Source organism: Sitophilus oryzae, unplaced genomic scaffold, assembly GCF_002938485.1.
Source record: "Sitophilus oryzae breed Bouriz unplaced genomic scaffold, Soryzae_2.0 scaffold_910_pilon_pilon, whole genome shotgun sequence".
Taxonomy (NCBI): Eukaryota; Metazoa; Arthropoda; class Insecta; order Coleoptera; family Curculionidae; genus Sitophilus; species Sitophilus oryzae.
Window position 1 is genome coordinate 1704427 of NW_022147540.1, and position 23165 is coordinate 1727591.

Here is a 23165-nt window from a genome sequence, read left to right on the forward strand (position 1 = left end):
ATTAACGCAGTTGCAAGTTGCAACAATGACGTGCTCGGTGGTAGTATTTCCAGGGTGTCAAAACATTTCTAAATATCGATTATTATCTAAAATACCTCTCTAAAAACGTTCGTTGTTTACAAATAAGGGCTGTTTACAAATTGCGATATAAAAAACAAACAAATTCTAATATTTGAGAGTAGTTTCACCCCTTAGAATTCGAGTTTCGAAAAATCCCTTCTTATCGAACCTCTACACACTAAAGTCAATCCGTTTTCCAAAAATCAGCTTTTTTACGTCAAGGGCTTTAAGCAGGATCGTGATTAATCAATGACCAGATTTTTCAAAACACCCTGTATACATTTTTAAAAATCTTAAAATATTCTGAAAATTTTTCAGAATAAATAAATACCTAAATATTGAAACTTAATAAGTAAGTACTGAAACATACAGCGCCATAATATCTCGACCTCCGTCCGTTATGCTCGTAACAGGTTGAAACAGAATGTATCTAAAACAACTGATGCGTTATTCCCCAACCTGTTTCGAACCTCCATCGACAATCGACCGATGCAGCAGCGTTCCTTTCCCACACCGATTATCTCGACCACCGCCCTGTTATGCTCGTAACAGGTTGAAAAACAACATATCTAAAATGACTGCTTCTCCAACCCGTTGCGAGCCTCCATCGACAATCGACCGATGCAGCAGCGTTCCTTTCCCACACCTGTTATCTCCACCGCCAAGCGTTATGCCCGCAACTGTTTCAAAAAACCTGCTTGTTTTATATTCTATTATTTTTTAAGCTGTTGTAAATACGACCATCGACGGTAACGACCGAAGCAGCTACGTTCGCCGTAGCGCTTTCCCCACTCCGTTGTCCGTTGTCTTGCCGCCTGTATCGATGGTTGACGAAATAACATGTTTTCCATCCATACTAGTTGTTTTTTGGAATTGCTTCGAGCAGCATAGAATTTCGTGGTGATGCAGAGCGCCGACTTCGTTTTTCGTTTCACGAGCGGCCGATCTCTACGTGTCGTTATTTTATATCTGTTATTTTTTAGAAGTAGTAACGGTTGCGTTATGTTATTTATAAATAATTGTTATAAAATAACAGATAGTTAAATAACAACCCATCACTATAAAAAATCAAATTTTCTGTTGATAATTCTTAAATTATTAATTTTAAAAAAAGTATACTTAAACCATTAAATTCTACGTAAAAAGGTGCTTTGGAAATGTTTTCATAGAAATACAAAATTTTCCATAGCATAAAAGTTACAGCGATTTGTTAAAAATGCACATTTTTGAAAAACACCCCGTAACTCCGAAACGGTAACAGATATCGATATGCGGTTTTCACCATCATGTTTTTGACAAGAATTGAGCTCCAGACACCGATATTAGTTTTGGTCTATCTCCTATAGAAAAGGGTGTTTCCGTTTAAAAGCGTCGAATTTGACCCACCCTGTACATTGTTGGGTGCCCGAGTAGACTAGTGGGACGTAGACGTTAGTGTAGTAGAAAATCAGCATCCTCGCGTAAAATTACATTGCAAAATCCTGTTACTATCTTCAGTCAATTGAGCGAGTCACTTAAAATGATGCCCCTGTAAACTGACCCACCCTGTAGATTTTAAATCACTTTTTTTCTAATATGATTGTTCTTTTTCAAGGTGGAAGAGATACGGGAAATGATAGATAAGATTCAGGCGAATGTGGAGGAAGTCAAGAAAAAACACAGCGCCATTTTGTCAGCTCCTCAAAGTGACGACAGTAAGTGAATTTTTTTATTGAATTTTCTATAAGTATTCATTTTTATTCCTCAAAGCAAATTTTATTATTTATTCCCTTCCATGATACCCAGACAGAATTTTTAATATTACTCTATTACGAAGCCGTGGTGTCATAAAGACAAGAAAAAATTTAATAAAAGCGGCAGGATAACCTCATTGTAAGTTGAAGGGGTTATTCACACCACTTCTTGAAGATTTTCCATACAGGGTGTTAAAAAATAAGCTAACAGTTCAGGAGATGATTAATTTTTAAAAATTGATGTGATTTTTTTTAAATTGTAGTATAACATGCCTAGGGTTGTTGGTTTCTGGCATAGACTTAAAATAAAATATAGACTGAGCATCTCATTCATAAATAGCTGGAACATGCGGTCAGACACTGTCTTGTTATTGTTGTGTTATTGTTTTAGGTTATAACGAGTGCGACACGAGCGATAGATAGGTTGTCTCTGTCGTAACGGTCGTTCCCTGACGACTCTGCCGAGAAACACAACACTCTCTTTCGTTTCTCAAGTACACCTGAACTCTCCGTATCATAGCCGGGTAATTTTTTTTTATTTTAATGAAGCTATAATTAAATTAAAAATATATCGTATTTAAACTTTTTTATATTTTATTAAGATTTAGGACAGGTTTTTTAAATAAAAGTTTAGAAAAACCATTAGAGTCCAAAAAGGATAAAAATAATAAAATATACGTTATAGAAGAAATTTTATAATCGAAATTAGGTAATTTTTGAAATTAATAATAAATTATTAATTTTAGTCAAACATTTACAACCCCTAATATTAATCAAAACAGGATCTATTCCACAGATATAATAGAAACGGCGACAGGGAGAGAAAAAAAAATATGATTGTTGTAATTTTTTTTCTGGTTAAGTGATGTGTTATTATGTAAATTAGAGAAACTGTTCCATTAAAGCAAGGAAGGTGATAGGAAGTGGATAAAATAAAAACTACATTTATTTAACTCGGTACTGTCTTTATTATACCGGGTGCGTCTCAAAAGTGGCTCATCCCCCATAATTTTTTTATATTTTCAAATAAAAAAACAAGATTTAGTATGTTAGTATATGAAATAAATTAGGATTGATTGACGCATTCAATTGTTTTTGGTCACTTCCTGTTTCACCGGAAATTACTATAACTTTTAATTTTTAAACGGCACCCTCGGTATATTTCTACTTTATTCGATAGAAAATGACACTCTGAATAGAATGACATATCATATGTCAACTTTTGACATTTTCGCATATGGTTTAATTGTAATTGTAACACGCGGTTCATAACGACAATTTGACTCGAAATACCAAGTGTGTGGTATCAATATATTCATAAAAAAATGCTTTTTCCAAATATGCTAATGAGTCACCCTTGTTCCATTTAAAAAAATTGATATATGTATGATTAAAAATACGATTTGTACATCTTTTAACCGGCCTAGACAAGACATGAAACCTATTAGACGATCAAAACTATTTTTCCAAGGCTCCTTGATTAAAACTTAGTGGATTGAAAAAAACTGGATTGAAATTTAAAATAGGATATGTTTTTAAGCGACAATGTCAAAAGTTGACATATGATATGTCATTCTATTCAGAGTGTCATTTTTTATCGAATAAAGTAGCAATATACCGAGGGTGCCTTTAAAAATCAAAAGATGTAATCATTTCGGTGAAACAGGAAGAGACCAAAAACAATTGAATACGTCAATAAATCCTAATTTATGTTATATACCTACTAACATACAAATCTGTTTTTTTATCTGAAAAAATAAAAAAAGTTATAGGGTTGAGCCACTTTTGAGACGACCCGGTATATTAAAAAAATTTTGTTTCATAATGTAATATCATTTTAAAATTCTTGTACGTTATTTTAGATTCTGAAGATAATTTTAGAATAAACCGGAATATATTTTTAATAAAAACATTATTAATTATTAACAGGGTTATAATTATGATTTTGTTACAATGTAAGTAAGTAAATAATGTAATGTAAAAGAAAAAATTCAGATTTTACATTTTACTAAAATATTATCTAAATAAGTGCCTTTCTACAACAACGCCACTGACTGCCAATGGGTAAATTGAGAGTTGCCTACCGGTCAAAAGTCGTTTCAAGACTTAAATGGATTATTTAAGTCAAATTTCTTGCAAATTTGGCACTGGCGAACAATATTTTATAGTTTTTGAACAGAAAAAGTCAATAAAATAAACACTTAAGGACTACAAGCTAAGAAAATGCGTTAATACAGCCGGGGAGATAGCGGCAACAAAGCTTTACCGCACACGTGCGACACGTACTACAAGGTAATAAATGAATGAATAGGCTCCCTCGCCTCTAATCGGTGTTGTCATATTGTAAAGAACTTATCCTTATTAAACAGTATCCGACTTATAGTTTAGTAGTATAAGAACTATTTAATACATCTATGGAATATTAAAACCTACTTTATTAAACTGTAGTATTAATATCTCAATATATGTGTATATCAAGAAAAAAAATATTGATAATATTAAAGACGTGACAACATAGGCTGGATGAGGAAGGCTCGGTCGACTGTACCCAGAAGTAAACATGTGTACAAAAAAGGTTGTTTGTCCGCGTTGAGATGTAAATAGTGTAGTCTATATTTTATTTTAAGTCTATGGTTTCTGGTGAAGAAGTAGAATATATCTCGTAAAAAATTAAAATGTAAAAAAATAATATACAGGGTATTCCAAAAAAATATAAATTTGGGTAATATTTCAAGAATGACAGCTCCCAGAAAAAATTTAGTTACGCTACTGATTTCTACGTGAAAAACTCTATGGGGCTCAGTTTTTAAATTTTCAATAAGTTATAAGATAATCGAGATAGAAGGAGGTGGAAAGATGCAACATTTTTAATGTCGCCCTGTATTTCAGGAACTTTAAGGCTAGGACAAATCTGTAGTTTCATAAAAAAATGGTCAAGTGCGTGTCGGACTCGCGCACCAACAGTTCTGTACCATTCATTATCTATACAACATTAGTCACTATATTATTATAAACTTGTTTTCCGATTTAGCTGAAATTTTGAATGCGCGTATAAGTAATTTAAAAAAAAATGCAAAAACACATTACTAAAAATTGTATTAATCAATAATAAATATGTAAAAAGTAAAAATAAATATGTAAAAGTATGTAAAAATTAAAAAAAACGATTAAAAAAAAGTCGCCTTGACTAGGATTCGAACCTGCCTTACTACGGCTCCAACGTCATAGCAGCGTAAAGTCCTAACCAAAGATATTTAAACTCGGGAGATACAACGATCCATTCATAAAACGCTCTAAAGCTTCATCACACATTACTTTGCGAACATCAACGAGTGCGAAAGAGAATGGACAAAGAAGGGAATAGGGTATCGGCGCTGCGGCAACAATGTAGTTGTTTACAAAGATTAGACGGTTGAGGTCGTTAATTTCCAGTGGCGTGCAGATTGACCGACAGTATTTTAAGAAAATTAAAAAAATAAAACATCAATATTCGAGTGTGTTAATATCAAAGGTATTTAAACTCGGGAGATACAATGATCCATTCATAAAACGCTCTAAAGCTTCATCACACATTGGTTTGCGAAAATCAACGAGTGCAAATTTTAGGTGTATTAGTAAATGCAGTTTCAATATCTTGTTCCAAACCTTGTTCGTCTCCGGCGAATGAGATTCCCTCTATTAGCAATAACAAAATAAAATAGTAATTTTAACCTAATAACACAATATTTTGTATATAAAATAATACAAACTTTATTATTATATACCTATATGAATTTTACAACTACAATAAAAAAACAGTGAATAAAATTTAAAATGTGCCTTATACTTTTTATTAGTTCACAATTGTTCATTAATGAGGGAATAAGAAGTAAGAAAATTCAACATTTATTTACCTTAACTTTCATTTTAGGGATGTTTTAAACACAGTAAATCAGGACTGAAAATATAAGATGTATATTATACCGTATGATCGAATAAAAACGGCGTCAGCGATGGCTATGAAATGAAGATCGCTATCATTTTATATGTAAATTTAAATAGGAAATGCCATCGATCGTCATTTCCAAGCCAACTGGACGCCGTTTTTATTCGATCATACGGTATGTGTATATCTAAACAAAATTATTTGATATTATAATACACAGTTATCAGAAAAGTCTAGCGATAATTTTACAAAATCATAAATAAAATAAAATGGTAATTGTTTAGTAAACGGTTCTTAGTTTAAAAAAATATTTCGTTTTTTTTCTCTTGTTTGCAAAGGAAAATTCATATTGTTTATAAATAATAAAAAGTGCATGTGCAAAGAATTTCAATACAGTAAAATGTAAGAAAGTCATAAAATTCATGTAATAAGAACATTAATTATATGTATGTCAAAAGATGTCCATTTACAACCAAAATTTAAAACAAAAGCCGTATAAAATTGTAACGGCAACAAAAAAAGTAAAGCCGCAAACATTTTTGGTACACCCCAATAAAATTTTCACAAAAGGTAGGTAATGGTTTGTCAAACCCACGTAGGTACCTAGATTAGATTTATTCTTATAAGAAAGTACGGTTTTTCGAAAATAGATGTTGTTTATAAATTACAGGCGGTTTATAGAACTTAAATTTAATTTTTAACATTCAATACCCTTTCTTAAAAGGGAAACAGAAATTGTTATTAACTTATTGGTAATTAGTATGTACCATGTATCTTTTTCCTACAAATAATTTAATTAATAATTATATAATTTAAAAAACATAATAAATATATGATTTAAAAAATAAACCTAAAAATATAATTTAGAGATCTGCTATTTTTTATGTCTAGGTACGCCTCTGATCTACAGAGAATAGGATATAGTAATATACCTAACCCTAGTTATTTGTATTTACTGGTGAAAAGTTAAATTTGGATTTAAATGATACACTCTCTTGTACACAATACATGAATGCACCATATTTTCAAATTAATGTCCACAGAAGTCCACAAAATATCGCAAAAATACTATAGTACTGCAAATAAAGAATATGGAGCTTGATCGGCGGCATAGCAACATCGCAAAAGGAGAATCTAGGATTTTCCATTCGTCCTCGAAATACATTGTACTACGCCGGCATATTTCTAAAACTGACGTTGCCAAACTGCTTTTTATTATTAAAAGAAACACGACCATGATATTTTTGTTCCATTATAAAATTTAAAATAGTAAGGCAGTTAAGCATTAAATGAAAAAATGGTAGTTGATATATTACAAAAATATAACGAAATTATTTATTACTTAATAATTGGTTGTGGTATTTAATCGAATACTAATACCAACATACAGGTAAATCTGGCAAATGTTTTCGGTGTAAGAGAGATGGGAAAATAAGGATAGAATAATGGCTGATGAAGGAGAAAGGTAAACAATTGTATCTCTTGAGTTTAAATATCTTTGGTCCTAACGCTTTAACCACGCGGCCACCGAGGACTTGAAAGATACTATGTAAAATTCTTACTTAAAAGATAATGTTTAGTGAAAGTACTTTTTTTATTTATAAACATTTATTTAATTCTGTTTTTAGTATTATTTGTTCTTATACCGGCAACATAGATACATTATCTGTAAAAACTTCAACTGTCTAGGTATAACGGTTCATAAGATAGACCTCTGTGACAGACGCACGGACGGACAGCGAAGTCTTAGTAATAGGGTTCCCGTTTTTACCCTTTGGGTACGGAACCCTAAAAAGTATCACTGTGATGGGAAACCGCATTTTTGTATGTATCTGCTCATAAACGAGAAATCCCATAAAACACACGAAAATGGGACACCCTATACAATCCAAAACCGCATCCTGATATTTTCTCTTTATTTATTTAGATCTTGTATATTTTTACTTTTTTTTGTTCTTTGTGGTTGTTTTTAAAAAAGTTATTGTTTAAATTTTAAAATAATGAAATATCGAAGCAAGATTTTTTTACTCTGTTTAAATTTTATTTTCTCACAATTTGGAATGGTTTAGTTAGTTATTTTAATAAGCAATTTTTTTATTCAGTTTATTTTAACTAAATAATGAGGACAATTATAAAAAAGTTGTTTTGATTCCATAATAATTACATAATGATACGCTATAAAAACGGTTTGTTTACAGTTTGTAATAAAATCAGGCATAATGTTATCCTAGGTTGTTATAATATAAATTTTACTTAATGCTATTTAAATTTTTTGGTTGTGATATAAAATGTAAATAAAAAAGCAAATCGGAAAGAAGTTGTTAAAAAGATTAATAATTTAAGAAGTTCTTTTAGAGAAGAACTAAAAAGTCTTAAAAAGGGGCAAAAAATGTGAAACTTCTTACTTTTGTCTGTCTGTCCGTCCGTCTGAGGACTCCTCTATCATTAAGAAAAATCCTGATGATTTCATCCATTTAGAGGCATCAGTTCGAAACGTCGAGTGCGTCATCCTGTAGCCCGTCCCCAATTACGCCGAAATCGACCCACCTTTTTCTTCAATATCAAATCCTTAGTCCCACCCTGATGAAGATGTAAACGAAACGTCGTATCCAACTTTGCAGGGTGGGACCGTACGCAATATCGCTCACATAGCGTACCCACCAAATTTGGTCGCGATCGGACGACATCAACTTTTGACATTTCTTACGTCAAAACTAACTGTCACAGTGACACACACGGTCAAGTTGACCTTGGTCCAATCTATCGACGTACCAAATTTAATTTTTTCGTATAGGGTCTCTTTTAAACTGTTTTGTTCTTTTTGCGTGCATTCTGTAATTTTGCACATTTAAGTAGTTTTTTAAAAGCGTTTTCAGTAATGCAAAGGGGTAAGACAGAAATATTTTCCTATAACAAGATTTTTATTACGTTGTACACTACAATCATATAAAAATAACGCTGTTGTGTTGAATTTGATTGGTTGGAACGTACGTAATCCTTTTATAGCTACAAACTACAAAGATATCATTTTATATCCAGCTGTAATCCTACTATATCACATATTTACGACATTGCAAGCTATATCTTCTAACAATCCAACTTTCTGTACATTTCAGAAAACATACAAAAGATTCAAATGTGTATAATTTGGATTTGATATTTTATATTTGATCTTTCTAAACGATGTTTTAGGCTTGTTCCAACATTTCAATTTTTGTATAAAACAATATTTTTTTCCATAGCGAATTACGTTTTAAAAAATATTCAGAAATTATTATTTCAAGGAATTTATTACGAGTAGAAAACATATTGTGCTGGGTTGGCGTTGGTTTCTATCTAATTTGACAAATAAATAAAGCTGCTTCTTTAGTTGTCAGTTTTGAGTCAATATTTTTTAATTCTCTTTCGTGTCGATTGCTGATGAAAGGAATACAAAAATTTTCAAAAATGGAAGCAATTAAAAAACGTGCGAGAAGAAATAAAGTTTTTAACCTATCCTCGCTGTTAAAGTATTATTTAATGTTCCCTTGCGGTTAAAGTACTATTTTATCTACTATTTTTGATAGATATAAGGCAATTTTAACACTTGTTATGGAAAAAAGTTATATTGTTTAGTAATTGTTATGTTATTTTTTAAGCAATTCAGTTAATTTAAATATGAATATGTAAAAAGTAATTTTATTCATAGAAGTTGTTATAAAATGTGATTCTGCTTTGTTACACTTGAACTGCACTTACTCAACGGGGAATAATATAACACTTATGTCATTTTTCATAGAAATTCTGTAGTGTAGAAGCCAGCTCACCACTAATAGCAATAACAATTTATTGAAAATAAAGAATATTCAGATGTAAAATAGTATGATTTATAGGAATAATAAAATTATTATATATTTATCAACCATTTCCAATTATGATGGAGCCTTCCTCACAGTTGTACTTGAGCCCATTATTGTCTATTGATAGCTATGCGGGCCGAAGTTATCCCTGCTAATTTCATAATATCATGGCCCCATCTCAGGTTCGGTCTTCTTTTAGGTCTCTTAATTCCTTGTGGGCACTATGCTGTCATTTTTGTGGTCCATCTGTTGTCCGTCCTTCTTGCTAGGTGTCCTGGCCATTGCCACTTGAGGGATTTGATGCTGTGGATCACATCTATTACCTGGGTCTTTTGTCGTATCCACTCTATTCTTTTACGGCCCCTCTTGGATATTCCTAGCACATTTCGTTCCACTGAGCGTTGTGCGACCTGCAGTTTCCTTATGTAGAATGTAGAATGTTTAGGAGGGGAGTTAATCACCGCGACCTTATATATCTATTGTGTGTTCCCCTTTCTTGAGTTATAACGAGTTTAACAAAAGCCAGTATTTGAGACGGCTCCACAGAGGCCAGCTCTCCATTCTCGACATCAGACGTACCAAGGTTAATGGCACGAATGGTCGTGGTCTCGGCGGTGGTCATAAGGTGTTGTGGTGTTTCCCCATTTTCCCCACAAAATCTGCATTCGCCGTTGTTTCTCAGTTTCAGCCTACTGAGGTGTTCGTTGAGGAGACAGTGTCCTGTTAGAAACCCCGTGACAATCCGAAGATTGTTTTTACTTAAATCAAGGAAAACCTTTGATTTTTCTCGGTCATAAGTTCTGAGGAACTTTTTCGAGTGTCTTAGACCGTTGGAGGACACCCATTCCGAGTTACGGATGGAGTCTTCCAGATTCTTCAGTTCCGCTTTCAGTTGGTTCCCGTTTGGAAAACAGAACGGTTCTGGTCCAGTTAGTGGAGTGTCCGCTCCTTTTCTAGCTAGATCATTTGCTTTTTCATTGCCTTCTATCCCTTGGTGAGCAGGCACCCAGAGTAGAGGACTTTATTTTCTTTTGCCTAATTTGTTGAGCTCCTCTAGGCATTCTTTGACCAACCGCGTTAAGTGCTGCTTGACTATCGGATAGGATGGCAATTTCCTGTTTTCGATAGTTCCTATCTAAGATAAATTGTACGCATCTTTCGATAGCGCAAATTTCTGCCTGAAGGATACTGGGGTAGGTGCCCATTGGTTCGGAGAATTTAGTTTTCGACCCAAATACTCCTATCCCTGTCCCTGCTTTGGTTTTGGAAGCATCAGTATACCACGTGATGGTATGGTCTTTTATATGCTGAGTAAGCGTTTCTTTCTTCCCAATCCTTTTTATTACTCAATACTACAGTGAGGTGTTTCTCAAAGTTGTAAATTCTTGGTATGTCATCCACTGGGAGTTGGAGAAGTGGAATTTTCTTTTTGAGGGTGTTCCAAGCCCCTGACCTGAAAATTCTCCCAGTACTGTTTCCGTCAATGACCATTCTAATCATTGTCGCATTGGCATAACTACCGACGACAATGTGCAGTGGTGTTAGGTCTAGAATGACCTCCATTGCTGCTGTTGGACATGTTCTCATGGCACCTGTGATGCAGATACATGCCAGTCTCTGTACTTTGCAAGTTTCCTTATAATGTCCGTTATAAGTGTTCAGGTTTCGCATATATAGGTCATGACTGGTAGTACGCATAGGTCGAATGTTTTCTTTAGGAAGAGTGGCATTCTAGATTTTAATGAAACCACCCCTGAAATACTACAATATTTTTTTTATTTAAAAAACGGCCAAACGGTGTAGTGGTTTGATAAGAAGAGATTTTTTGAAAATCGAATTCTAAGGGGGTGAAACCACCCCTCAAATACTAGAATATTTTTTATTTAAAAACCGGTGAGTTTTTCGGAAAAACACTTAAACACGTATATTTTTTTTTGTTGTTTTACATATTTTAAGATTTTTTAAAAAAATTTACAGGGTGTTTCATAAAATATGACCATTGAGTAATCACGATTCTGCTTAAACTGCTTGACGTTTAAAGCTGATTTTTGCCAAACGGATTGTCCGTGGGGTGTAGAGGTTCGTTAAGGAGGGGTTTCTCGAATCTCAAATTCCAAGAGGGTGAAAACGCCCCTCAAATATTACAATATTTGTTATTTGGAAAACGGTTAGTCTTTCGGGAAAACGCTTGGACACGCATAATTTATTTTGTTTTTTTACATATTTTGAAATTTTTTAAAAAATCATACAGGGTGTTCAAAAGTTTGGTAATTGATTAACCACGATTCCGCTTAAACTGCTTGACGTAAAAAGCTTATTTTTGGCAAACGGATTTTTCGAAAGTCAAATTCCAATGAGATCAAACTACCCCTCAAATATTACCAAGTTATATAATAATATCGCCATATTGTTTTTTCTCATGCTAACATAAATGTGAGAAAATTTTATCCAGTTTGTATGTTAATGGAAATTCTTGCTTTGCTTTATCATCACCACTACAAATGATTAATTTGACGCGAACGAAGTCGCGGGTACACGCTAGTTTTAGATATAATGGAGGATTATATCATATTTTTTATTTCTTTATTAATTATAATAAAAGTTTGTTTGATGTAGTAAATTTTGTAATTTATTAATTTAATTAATATCAGAAAAATACGAATTTCTCTTAAATTTTCTGTTTTATTTAAGATTTCAGTCTTATTCTAATTATAATTTTATCTTCTGTAATCTAGCAATTTTAATTTAAAAGATACAGTTTTAAATTAAACCGGGGCAAGTTTAAGAGATGAAATTATGTTGTATAAAGGTGAATAAATAATATTTCATTAGTCCAGAGTTTTCAAGATAAACAGAGAGTTTTAGATTTCTTACGTTCTAATTTTGAAGCCAGGAAACTTTATGTAGATTTTGTAAATATAAAATAAATTTTTTCAAATATAGCTATTTTTTGTTAATTAATTCTTATGGAAGTTCAAAATTCAAAATATTCTTAAACATAATCGTTTTACCAAATTACATACTACTCATCCTGTTTATACTTAAAAGTAGGTATATTATGATTATGAGAATCATATTAAAATACTTCTAATGCCGGGTCCAGACCAAGGCGAGAAAAAGTAAACACCATTTTGAGACAAAAACAAGACAAACTTGTGACAAAAATGAAGAATTCTGACAAGACAAACTTGAGACAAATTGTTCACACCGCAAGGACAAAAGTACAACAAAGTCAAAAGTTTAGTTGTTGCGAATGATTTTTATTAACCATGTGTGATTTCACTGGTCTCCTACTGTTGGCAGCACACGCCACCCACACTGCGCCGACAAGTTGTAAAATATACCAACAAAACATAGATACTTTGATCTTTGCCGGCTCGAGACGGGACATTGAAAAGTCTCCGAATTTTGAAACAAAACAAAAATGAGACAAAAATGTCGCAGAAGTGTATTGGATTTGGCACAATTTTGTCGTAAAAAATGAATGTTTCTGTCTTGTCGTTGTTTTGTCTGCTTGGTCTGGATCCGGCATAAGGTTTTTACAGATAATGACAAAGTTAGTTAATTTTTTATATATGTATTTGAAATATATAATGTATCTTATCTTTAGTTAACTAAGTAAAACTACTAATTTAGTTAAAATATCTAGATTTCTGGCGTATTTAGTAAGTTTTTACTTTGGTAAATCACTCTACTTGTTAATTAGGTATATTTAACACATGTAATCATTATTTTAGTGATTACATGACTGACATGACTCAGTCGAGTATGAATAATTGTGTGTGATAAGATTCAAATAATATTTCTGTTAATTAATTACGCACATAAATAAATAAACATTTGATTTAATACATTATCTATGACATTATCTTCCTATTTGTTAATATGAAAATAAAAAATTAAGATTATTTATTGTGGTGTATATTATAAATAAAAGATTTTAAAAATCTTATACCGGGTGCGTCTCAAAAGTGGCTCACCCTATAAGGTCACTTCCTGTTTCACCGAAAAAGACTACAACTTTCGATTTTTAAATGGCACCCTCGGTATTTGTTTTCTTATGAGAGAGAATGACATATCATATGTCAACTTTTGACATGTTCGCATATGGTTTATTTGAACGACAATTTGACTCGAAATTCCAAGTGTGTGGTACCAAATTATTCGTAAAAAAATGCTTTTTCCAAATATGCTAATAGGCCACCTTTGTTCCATTTGATAAAATTCAGATATGATTTGAGGGCATCTTTTAACCGGCCGAGGACAAAACACTAAAAACATTAGACGACCAAATCTATTTTTCCAAGACTCATTGATTAAAAATTAATGTTTTTAATAAATTGAAATTTAAAAGTATATAAAAAATAAATAGTTGACATATGCTATGCGAGTGTTATTTTCTAACGAATAAAGTAAAAAAATGCCGAGGGTGCCATTTAATAATCAAAAGTTTTGGTCATTTCCGGTGAAACAGGAAGTGACCGAAAAGAATTGAATACATCAATCAAGCCTAATTTATGGCATATACTGGTACAAACCAAATCTCGTTTTTTATCTGAAAAAAAATAAAAACTTACAGTGAACCAGTTTTGAGACGCACCCGGTATATATCTAGATGAAATTGTAAGTAATTCAAAGAGTTAAAATTATTTACTATCTTTTTACTTTCTTTATTAGCACAAATTAAAATCTGTGCTATTAGGTTAGACTCTCGGTTGGAGTCTATAGATATCAGGACAATATAAGGTTTGTTCCAACCCCGCTGAGAACCGTTCAGGAACGGTTCCGTTCATGCGCATAGGGCTAAAAGCGTTCCAACCTTGATGGGGATCGTTCTGGAACGATTCTCTTTGCGTTCCAACCAATTTTTTCATCGTTATTAGAACGGGTTCGGAACCATAATTTCGATACTTGCCAGTAAGTGAGAACTGTTTGTACTGACATGCGCAGTTAGTAAATTTTATCAGCTGATTGACATTTGGGCCGGGGCGTTTGCTTGTTTTGTTTTGTGGATTTGTTTGAAGTTTAATGGATTTTATTGTTTAGAATTCTTTCTATACTTAGAAATTGTCTATTTAATTTAGCTAGGGTTTAACATTTTACAGTTCACACTTTTCAACAAAAAAAAAACGAATAGTAAACCAAGTGAAACTTACCAAAATTATGGTTTGTGTCCATTATTTATTAATGTAGGTAGTAATTTACCACTTTTTACAGTTTCCACTGTTCTATACAATTAATAAGAATATCTGTGAAGAATATTATTAAGGCTTGTTTTGTTTACATCTTACATGAAACAAAAAGTGAGGTTATTTTAACCTGTGTTTTGACAAGACAGATTAAAAAAGGTTCCGAAACTGTTCCAACCGATTGTCAATCTAAAATCGTTCAAAAACAGTGCCGAGTTAACGCATGCGGATAAGACTAGTCCCAATGATTTCAGAACGGTTCCAGAACCGTTCTAAAACTTGGGGTTGGAACAAACCTATTGTATTTTAAAAATATCAATTAGTATGTTTTGATAACAAAAAAATATTTAATATGCTGTAAAAGGTTTTTATCTTATCTAACTAAATTAATTATTTGAAGTAATTTAGTTGATATAAGTATTTTTGCTTTCCGAATTTTGTTCTTATTTTTTTTAACCTGGGGAAAATAATACTTAGGTATATATTTTCCATATTTTTCTTTTCGTCCGGGTTTTTTGAAGATATAAGATGCTTTATCAGTAAAGGCTTTGTTTATGACAATCCACTTAAGAACCACCAAAAAATATTGTCGAATAAATGGAAGGAAATCAGTTTTTTAAATTGGATTTTGTATCAAAATCGTCTAAAAATAATTCAATTTTCCCTGAATATGGCATATTGAATTTTTGAAGCACAAAATATTTTCTGTTGTTTTTTTTTCAATTTAATCTTGACATTTTTGATAAAAAGTGGATGGTTTTTTGTTAATTTTCTGTTTCTTTTGTTCTGAATATTTTAATAAAATTATCTGAAAATAGAAATATATTTTTTAGTTCTTTTAAAGGTATATTTAATAGGTATATCTTTAAAATATATCCTATAACAATTTTTTTTAATTTTTTTAAAGTCTACATTATATTAATTTAAAGTTATTTGCATATTCAGCTGATATTCCTCTGAAATATAATGTAGCATTCCTTTAATTTTAATGTTTTTTGTATATTCGTTAAATCGTACATTTTTAGCCAGCGATACATTGTATATGCTCGAAATCTGGTTCTTGACCCGCATGTTTTTGATTATAAACTTACCGGAAAAAAACAAATATACAAATTTAACCTTATTTTTTCATGGCCAGTCATGTATGTGATCTAATAAACACAACCTTTACCTTAACCAAAGGTTAAAATGTATCGTTTATGTATGCACACTACTTTAATGTCATTGAACAGGGAAACTAGACTGAATACATCTGTTTTTTTATACAGACTCGTTTGATAAAATTTTCTTTAAAAAAAATTAAGAATTTCCGCAAATTATTTATAACAATTTCTAAAAAATAATCATTTATCGCCACTTCATACATATTTTTTTTAATTGAGTTTTATATCATTCAACTACGAGGAATTTTAGACAACCTGTACAACTTACGATTCGATAGTCAATATAAATATGGTTTTTATTAATTAGTACCGTATGATCGAAAAAAAACGGGAATGACATTCGATGTTGATTTTGGCGTGGTCAATCTTTAGATGTCATTCACTAAATCTATACTAATATTAGAAAATCCTTAAGTGACTCACTGATTAATCACGATCCTGCTCAAACCATTCAACGTAAGAAGCTCAATTTTGGCATACAGGTTAATTCTAGGGTGTAGAGGTTTGGTAGAGGTTCGATAAGAAGGGATTTTTCGAAATTCCAGTTCCAAGGGGGTGAAACCACCCCTCAAATATTACAATATTTGTTATTTAAAAAACGGGCAAGTTTCCGAAAAAACGCTTAAACATGTATATTTTATTTTGTTTTTTTACATATTTTAAGATTTTTTAACAATGTATACAGGGTGTTTCGAAAAATCTGTTCATTGATTAATCACGATCCTGCTTGACGTAAAAAGCTGATTCTTGGAAAAACGGATTGACTTTAGGGTGTAAAGGTTCGATAAGAAGGGATTTTTCGAAACTCGAATTCTAAGGGGGTGAAACCACCCCTCAAATATTAGAATATTTTTTATTTAAGAACCTTAAACACGTATATTTTATTTTGTTGTTTTACATATTTTAAGATTTTTTAAAAATTTATACAGGGTATTTCATAAAATATGACCATTGAGTAATCACGATTCTGCTTAAACTGCTTGACGTTTAAAGCTGATTTTTGGCAAACGGATTGACTGTGGGGCGTTGAGATTCGATAAGGAGGGGTTTCTCGAATTTCAAATTCCAAGAGGGTGAAAACGCCCCTCAAATATTACAATATTTGTTATTTAAAAAACGGTTAGTCTTTCGGGAAAACGCTTGAACACGCATAATTTATTTTGTTTTTTATATATTTTGAAATTTTTTAAAAAATCATACAGGGTGTTCCAAAAAGTTGGGTAATTGATTAACCACGATTCTGCTTAAACTGCTTGACGTAAAAAGCTTATTTTTGGCAAACGGATTTTTGGAAAGTCAAATTCCAACGAGATGTAACTACCCCTCAAATATTACCCAGTTATATAATAATATCGCCATATTGTTTTTTCTCGTGCTTACATAAATGTGAGCAAATCTTATCCAGTTTGTATGTTAATGGAAATTCTTGCTTTGCTTTCTCATCACTATTACAAATGATTAATTCGACGCGAACGAAGTCGCGGGTACACGCTAAACTAAAAATTAACATTAATTTCATATATACAAAGATTTAAAAAGGATAATATCCAATATGTGCAGTATTCTTGTACCACATTCTCCCATACATAATATCTTCCATCTTTATTCATACTAGAAACATATCCAGACCCTTTCGATGCGGAAAACTATTTCTCCCGAATCTAACTTTTCCATTTTCACGACTACCGCCACGATTTCCACCGTCCCGTCCGTCCCTCGCCTTTCTATTGGATACGGAAACCGCATCCGGGAAAGTTTTATGGGAAACTTCGATGGAAAGCGATAAAATTTCGTCTCCCACCTCCCTTTTCCTTTCCGATATGTCGTCGTCCAGTTCTTCCACACGTGTCGTTTTGCGAGATACAGAAAAAGTTTTATTTCGAATGTAGGTACATGTTCGATTGGATATTATTTATACCGAAGGCACAACAAAGTTTCTTTTTTTTTGTTGGATATTTTGGAAATAATTGTAGCTCAACATATGAGTACACTATATGGTTGTCAACCGTCCTCTATTTTATTTGATCGTACCAAACCAAACTTAAACTCTAAAAAATAATCGAAAGTGGTTGTTTTCCGGACTGTCTTAAAGTAGGTGTAATTAAACCATTATATAAAGGGGGTGATAAGGAGCATATAGGCAATTATAGACCGATATCTATATTATCAGTTTTTTCTAAAATTTTTGAAACAGTTGTAAAAAAGCGTTTGTTAAAATTCTTTCTAAAATTTAACATAATATCAAAAAATCAATTTGGTTTTTTAGAAGGCAAATCAACCCAGGATGCCGTTCATGCATTGACTTCATCAATCTATGATGCTCTAGACTCGGGACATCGAAGCCTCTGTATATTCGTAGATCTCGCTAAAGTATTTGATACGGTAAATCACAAAATACTATTAGACAAATTAGAGAGATATGGAATACGAAGAAACAGCCTTAGTATTTTAAAAAGTTACCTTAAGAACAGATCACAATATGTTAATTTGGGAGATATTAATAGCAAGCCAGGAAGGATTGAACATGGTGTACCACAAGGCACTGTGTTGGGTCCGTTATTATTTGTTATTTATATTAATGATCTACTTACAATTAATACAAAAGCAGAAATTTTTACCTACGCAGATGATACAGCTATATTTTATAAATCTAACTCTTGGTCGAATTTGAAAAGATTAGCAGAGGAAGACTTTCAGACAATTAATACCTGGTTTATCAAAAACAAATTAACATTAAACTATGACAAAACCAAATATATATCCTTCTCTATTTATAAAAATAATGAACCAGATTGGGACAGATTACAAATAACCAATAATAATGTAATACCGGAATGTGATTTTATAAAATATTTAGGGGTTACAATCGACAAACATCTTAAATGGAATATTCATATTAATAATGTAACTAAAAATTGCGAGGATTGTTGCCGAAATTTAATTATTTGAAAAGTTTTTGGACGTCAAACAGCTTAGAATCCTGTACTCATCCCTTGTACAATCTCGTTTGACATATGGAATTCTAGGGCGGGGTGGTGCGGCTGAATGTCATTTAAAGAGCTTGTATTCTGTTCAAAAATGGTTCATAAAAATTATTTACAATAAAAAGAAAACTTTGTCTTCAAACGTTCTCTTTAAGCAGGCGCATCTACTGGATATACGTCAGCTATACTGCCTAGATGTTTTAAAATTAATTTATCAGGGGAAAATATCTATTGAACATGTTGACCATGAATATGAAACTAGACATAAGGCGTTTTATCCTAGTTTATGCTCTAAAACTGTTGGACAAAGATCTTCAAAGTTTTTTGTACCTCGATTATATAACATCTTACCAACCTTCCTAAAGGATGTTAAAAGTTACTCCGGGTTTAAAAAAGGGGTATGCAAATGGATGGTTGATCGAGGGAGAGATATATTTAATGACCTAGTTAACTTAAAATATACAAAATAAATTTTCATAAGTGCCAGTGAACATTATATATTGTCATAATTAAATTGTATTCCTTTCCACATACAAGTAATTCTATTACTTTGTGGTAATTCTTTTAACGTTTATTTTGATTCTTAAAATTTAAATATAGTCTTAGTTAAATTGTACTTAGATAATGTGTATTAGATATAGTAGCATATTATGTTGTATTGTACTGTACTATTTTGTATCTGTTTTAATTTCAAGAGAAAATGTTTAATAAACGTTATTATTATTATTATTATTATTACTCGTTCGTACAGAAAAGAAAAATCCACGTTCATGTATTGAAAATTTATTCGTGTTAAACATAGAATAAACAACAAAAATAAAAATTCTTTTATTCTGAATATTTCGTATGATCGAAAAAACTCGTTTAGTTGGCTTGGAAATTACTACTATTGACATTTACTATAATCTTTTAATCGCTATAGCTATCAGGGTTATAAAATATCAAGTCTTTAAAAAGCAACCCATCTCTACAGCGAGGCGATATTTTTTCCATTTTCATTCTCGCGCGATTCTCCACAATAAATGGAAGGAGAAGCGTCTACTCTTGGAAGAGGCGAGAAAATTAGAAAATCCGATTAATGGAGAAAATGGGTCGTTCGGTAAACGAGGCGGGCAGTGGCGTAGGCAGGGGGGATGGATATTAATAGGGCGCCTTAATTGCGGCATTAATTTTATTAATTTTTGGATATTACGGTTAATCTTCGCTTGGGCAAGTCGATTAATTCTTAATAGAATACGAAAAAATTGCAACTTAAGAGCCCATTTCACTTGTCCGAAAAAGTAGCAAAATAAGCGTTCGGCATTTAACGTTTTATGTAAAACTGGCTAGTAGTGATGGGCAAAACTGTTATTTTTAGATAACAGTTAAAACTGTTATAGTTATTTATAAAAAACAGCTTAAAAATAACAGGTTTCTTTATTTTACTGCTAAATATCCGAAAGAGTCGGAGGCGGTCACCGCCAGGCGTATTAACGCAGTTGCAACAATGACGTGCTCGGTGGTAGTATTTCCAGGGTGTCAAAACATTTCTAAATATCGATTGTTATCTAAAATACCTCTCTAAAAACGGTGGTTGTTTACAAATAAGCGCTGTTTACAAATTGCGATATAAAAAAAGCCAAAATTCCGCCACTCGTCTATACCTATACATCCGATCTACCTACGCCCTGCCCCTCGATCCGCGTAGATCCTGAATTGCGTAGCAGTGTACAGGGTGCATCTCACTCGACGGGCGAGAAGCTCTTAGTTATGATTTTACCATTTGCGGTCAAAAAATAGCAATATAAGAAAATGTGTAGTATATTCTTCAAAGTAAACCAACTACACACTAGAGTTCGAATTAATTTTACTAATATATAAAAAAACAAAATAAATTATGCGTCTCCAGGCGTTTTCCCGAAAGACTAACGGTTTTTTAAATAACAAATATTGTAATATTTGAGGGGCGTTTTCACCCTGTTGGAATTTGAGATTCGAGACACCCTCCTTATCGAACCTCAACCCCACAGTCAATCAGTTTGTCAAAAATCAGCTTTAAACGTCAAGCAGTTTAAGCAGAATAGTGATTACTCAATGGTCATATTTTATAAAACACCCTGTATATATTTTTAAAAAAATCTTAAAATATGTAAAACAACATAATAAAATATACGTGTTTTAAGAGTTTTTCCGAAAAACTCACCGGTTTTTAAATAAAAAATATTCTAATATTTGAGGGTAGTTTCACCCCCTTAGAATTCGAGTTTCGAAAAATCCCTTCTTATCGAACCTCTACACCCTAAAGTCAATCCGTTTTCCAAAAATCAGCTTTTTACGTCAAGGGCTTTAAGCAGGATCGTGATTAATCAATCACCAGATTTTTCAAAACACCCTGTATACATTTTTAAAAAATCTTAAAATATTATTCTGAAAATTTTTCAGAATAAATAAATACCTAAATATTGAAACTTAATAAGTAAGTACTGAAACATACAGCGCCATAATATCTCGACCTCCGCCCGTTATGCTCGTAACAGGTTGAAAAACAATGTACTATCTAAAATAACTGATGCGTTATTCTCCAAACTGTTTCGAACCTCCATCGACAATCGACCGATGCAGCAGCGTTCCTTTCCCACTCCTGTTATCTCGACCGCCAGGCGTTATGCCCGCAACTGTTTCAAAAAACCTGCTTCTTTTATATCCTATTATTTTTAAGCTGTTGTAAGCCCAATACGACCATCGACGGTGTCGACCGAAGCAGCTACGTTCGCCGTAGCGCATTCCCCACTCCGTTGTCCGTTGTCTCGCCGCCTGTATCGATGGTTGACGAAATAACATGTTTTCCATCCATACTAGTTGTTTTTTGGAATTGCTTCGAGCAGCATAGAATTTCGTGGCGGTGCAGAGCGCCGACTTCGTTTTTCGTTTCACGAGCGGCCGATCTCTACGTGTCGTTATTTTATATCTGTTATTTTTTAGAAGTAGTAACGGTTGCGTTATGTTATTAATAAATAATTGTTATAAAATAACAGATAGTTAAATAACAACCCATTACTACTGGCTAGGTATTTTTACACAAATGAAGAAGGAAATTAAAGAGAAAGGATTGTACTATATCCGTATTGTAGCACATTTTTATACAACTTCTTTATTTTTAAGATTTTGATGGTCAAACAACAAAATATTCCTTATGTTTGGACTAAATTTTCTCTCAAAATAAAGACATAATTTAAAATTCCGTTACAATACGGAAATAGATTGATGTTTTGTGATTCCAGTGATATATAATTTATATGGTTTTGTAACAAATTGCTTACAATTTTATGCGATTTAAAATATCTAAATAGGACTTTTAAAGGACGCTAGTTTTTGGATGCGTCTATTATAAACCGTTGACGTTCTGTTAAAATGTCATTATATGAAGTCAAACTTCAAATTAATATTTTAGATTGTTTTTAAAGGCCCTGTATATTGTATAATAATGAATAATTGGAAAATTTCTATCTTAGTCCCTTAAAAAGTCACCCTAAAATGACTCGACGATTTCAACCAACTCTGAGATCAGGGAAAAACACTTCTATAAGATATTAACAAAGTATAGCTACATAAATCATTTTAATGGTAGATCGAGCCTTTTAGGGTCCGTTTTTTTTTCTGGATAAGGTAACAATGAATCTATACGGTCCCATATTGTAGCAATTTTCAATAGGTAACAGCCGGTATCAGTTCTGTGGTGTAGGAAAACATGGAAACTGCATTAGTTCTTTATCAGCTATCGCTTTAGTGCGGTGTGTTTGAGGTTTTTTCGCTGATAAAGAGGAAAACAGACATGTTGGAAAGTTGCTTGTTAACAAAAGGGTGGTTTGCTTTGATTTCATGCCGCATTTACAATGGAATTGATTTTTTTATCCTCAATTTGAATAAATAAAACAGGAATAAAGTCCATTTTTATAATTCAAGAATGACTGGACCTATTTTAATGATTTATCAATGAAAATCAATGACGCACTACATCTAGAAAATGGTGCGAAGATAGCATATTGAAATCTCCAAAGATATAATCGAAGATACTTGTATCGAAGACGTAAAATTGGTCTATTTGTGACTTATTTTACTTATGTATGTTTATTTGTGAAAATGTTTGTTGAAATGAGACAGCCAGCTAGACCACTCTAAGGAAATCAGAAGAAGGATTGAAATAGCTAGGGCTGGTTTCCTCAACATGCGGAAGTTCTTATGCCGTCCGAGAATAGATATACCAACGTGGCTAAGAACGAACGGTCAAGAAGA

General features: G+C 32.3%; 1 protein-coding gene across 5 annotated transcripts in view; it reads left to right on the forward strand.

Moving 5' to 3' along the window:
• LOC115890765 (syntaxin-1A) overlaps positions 1 to 23165 on the forward strand; it is a 98475-nt gene that overhangs the window by 3340 nt on the left and 71970 nt on the right. For all 5 annotated transcript variants that reach the window (XR_004051698.1, XR_004051699.1, XM_030911088.1 and 2 more), the window contains exon 3: positions 1655 to 1754. Coding sequence is in view for 3 of the 5 variants with exons in the window: in XM_030911088.1 (XP_030766948.1) it covers positions 1655 to 1754 (100 nt within the window). In the remaining 2 variants the exon portion in view is untranslated. The remainder of the gene's footprint in view (positions 1 to 1654; positions 1755 to 23165) is intronic.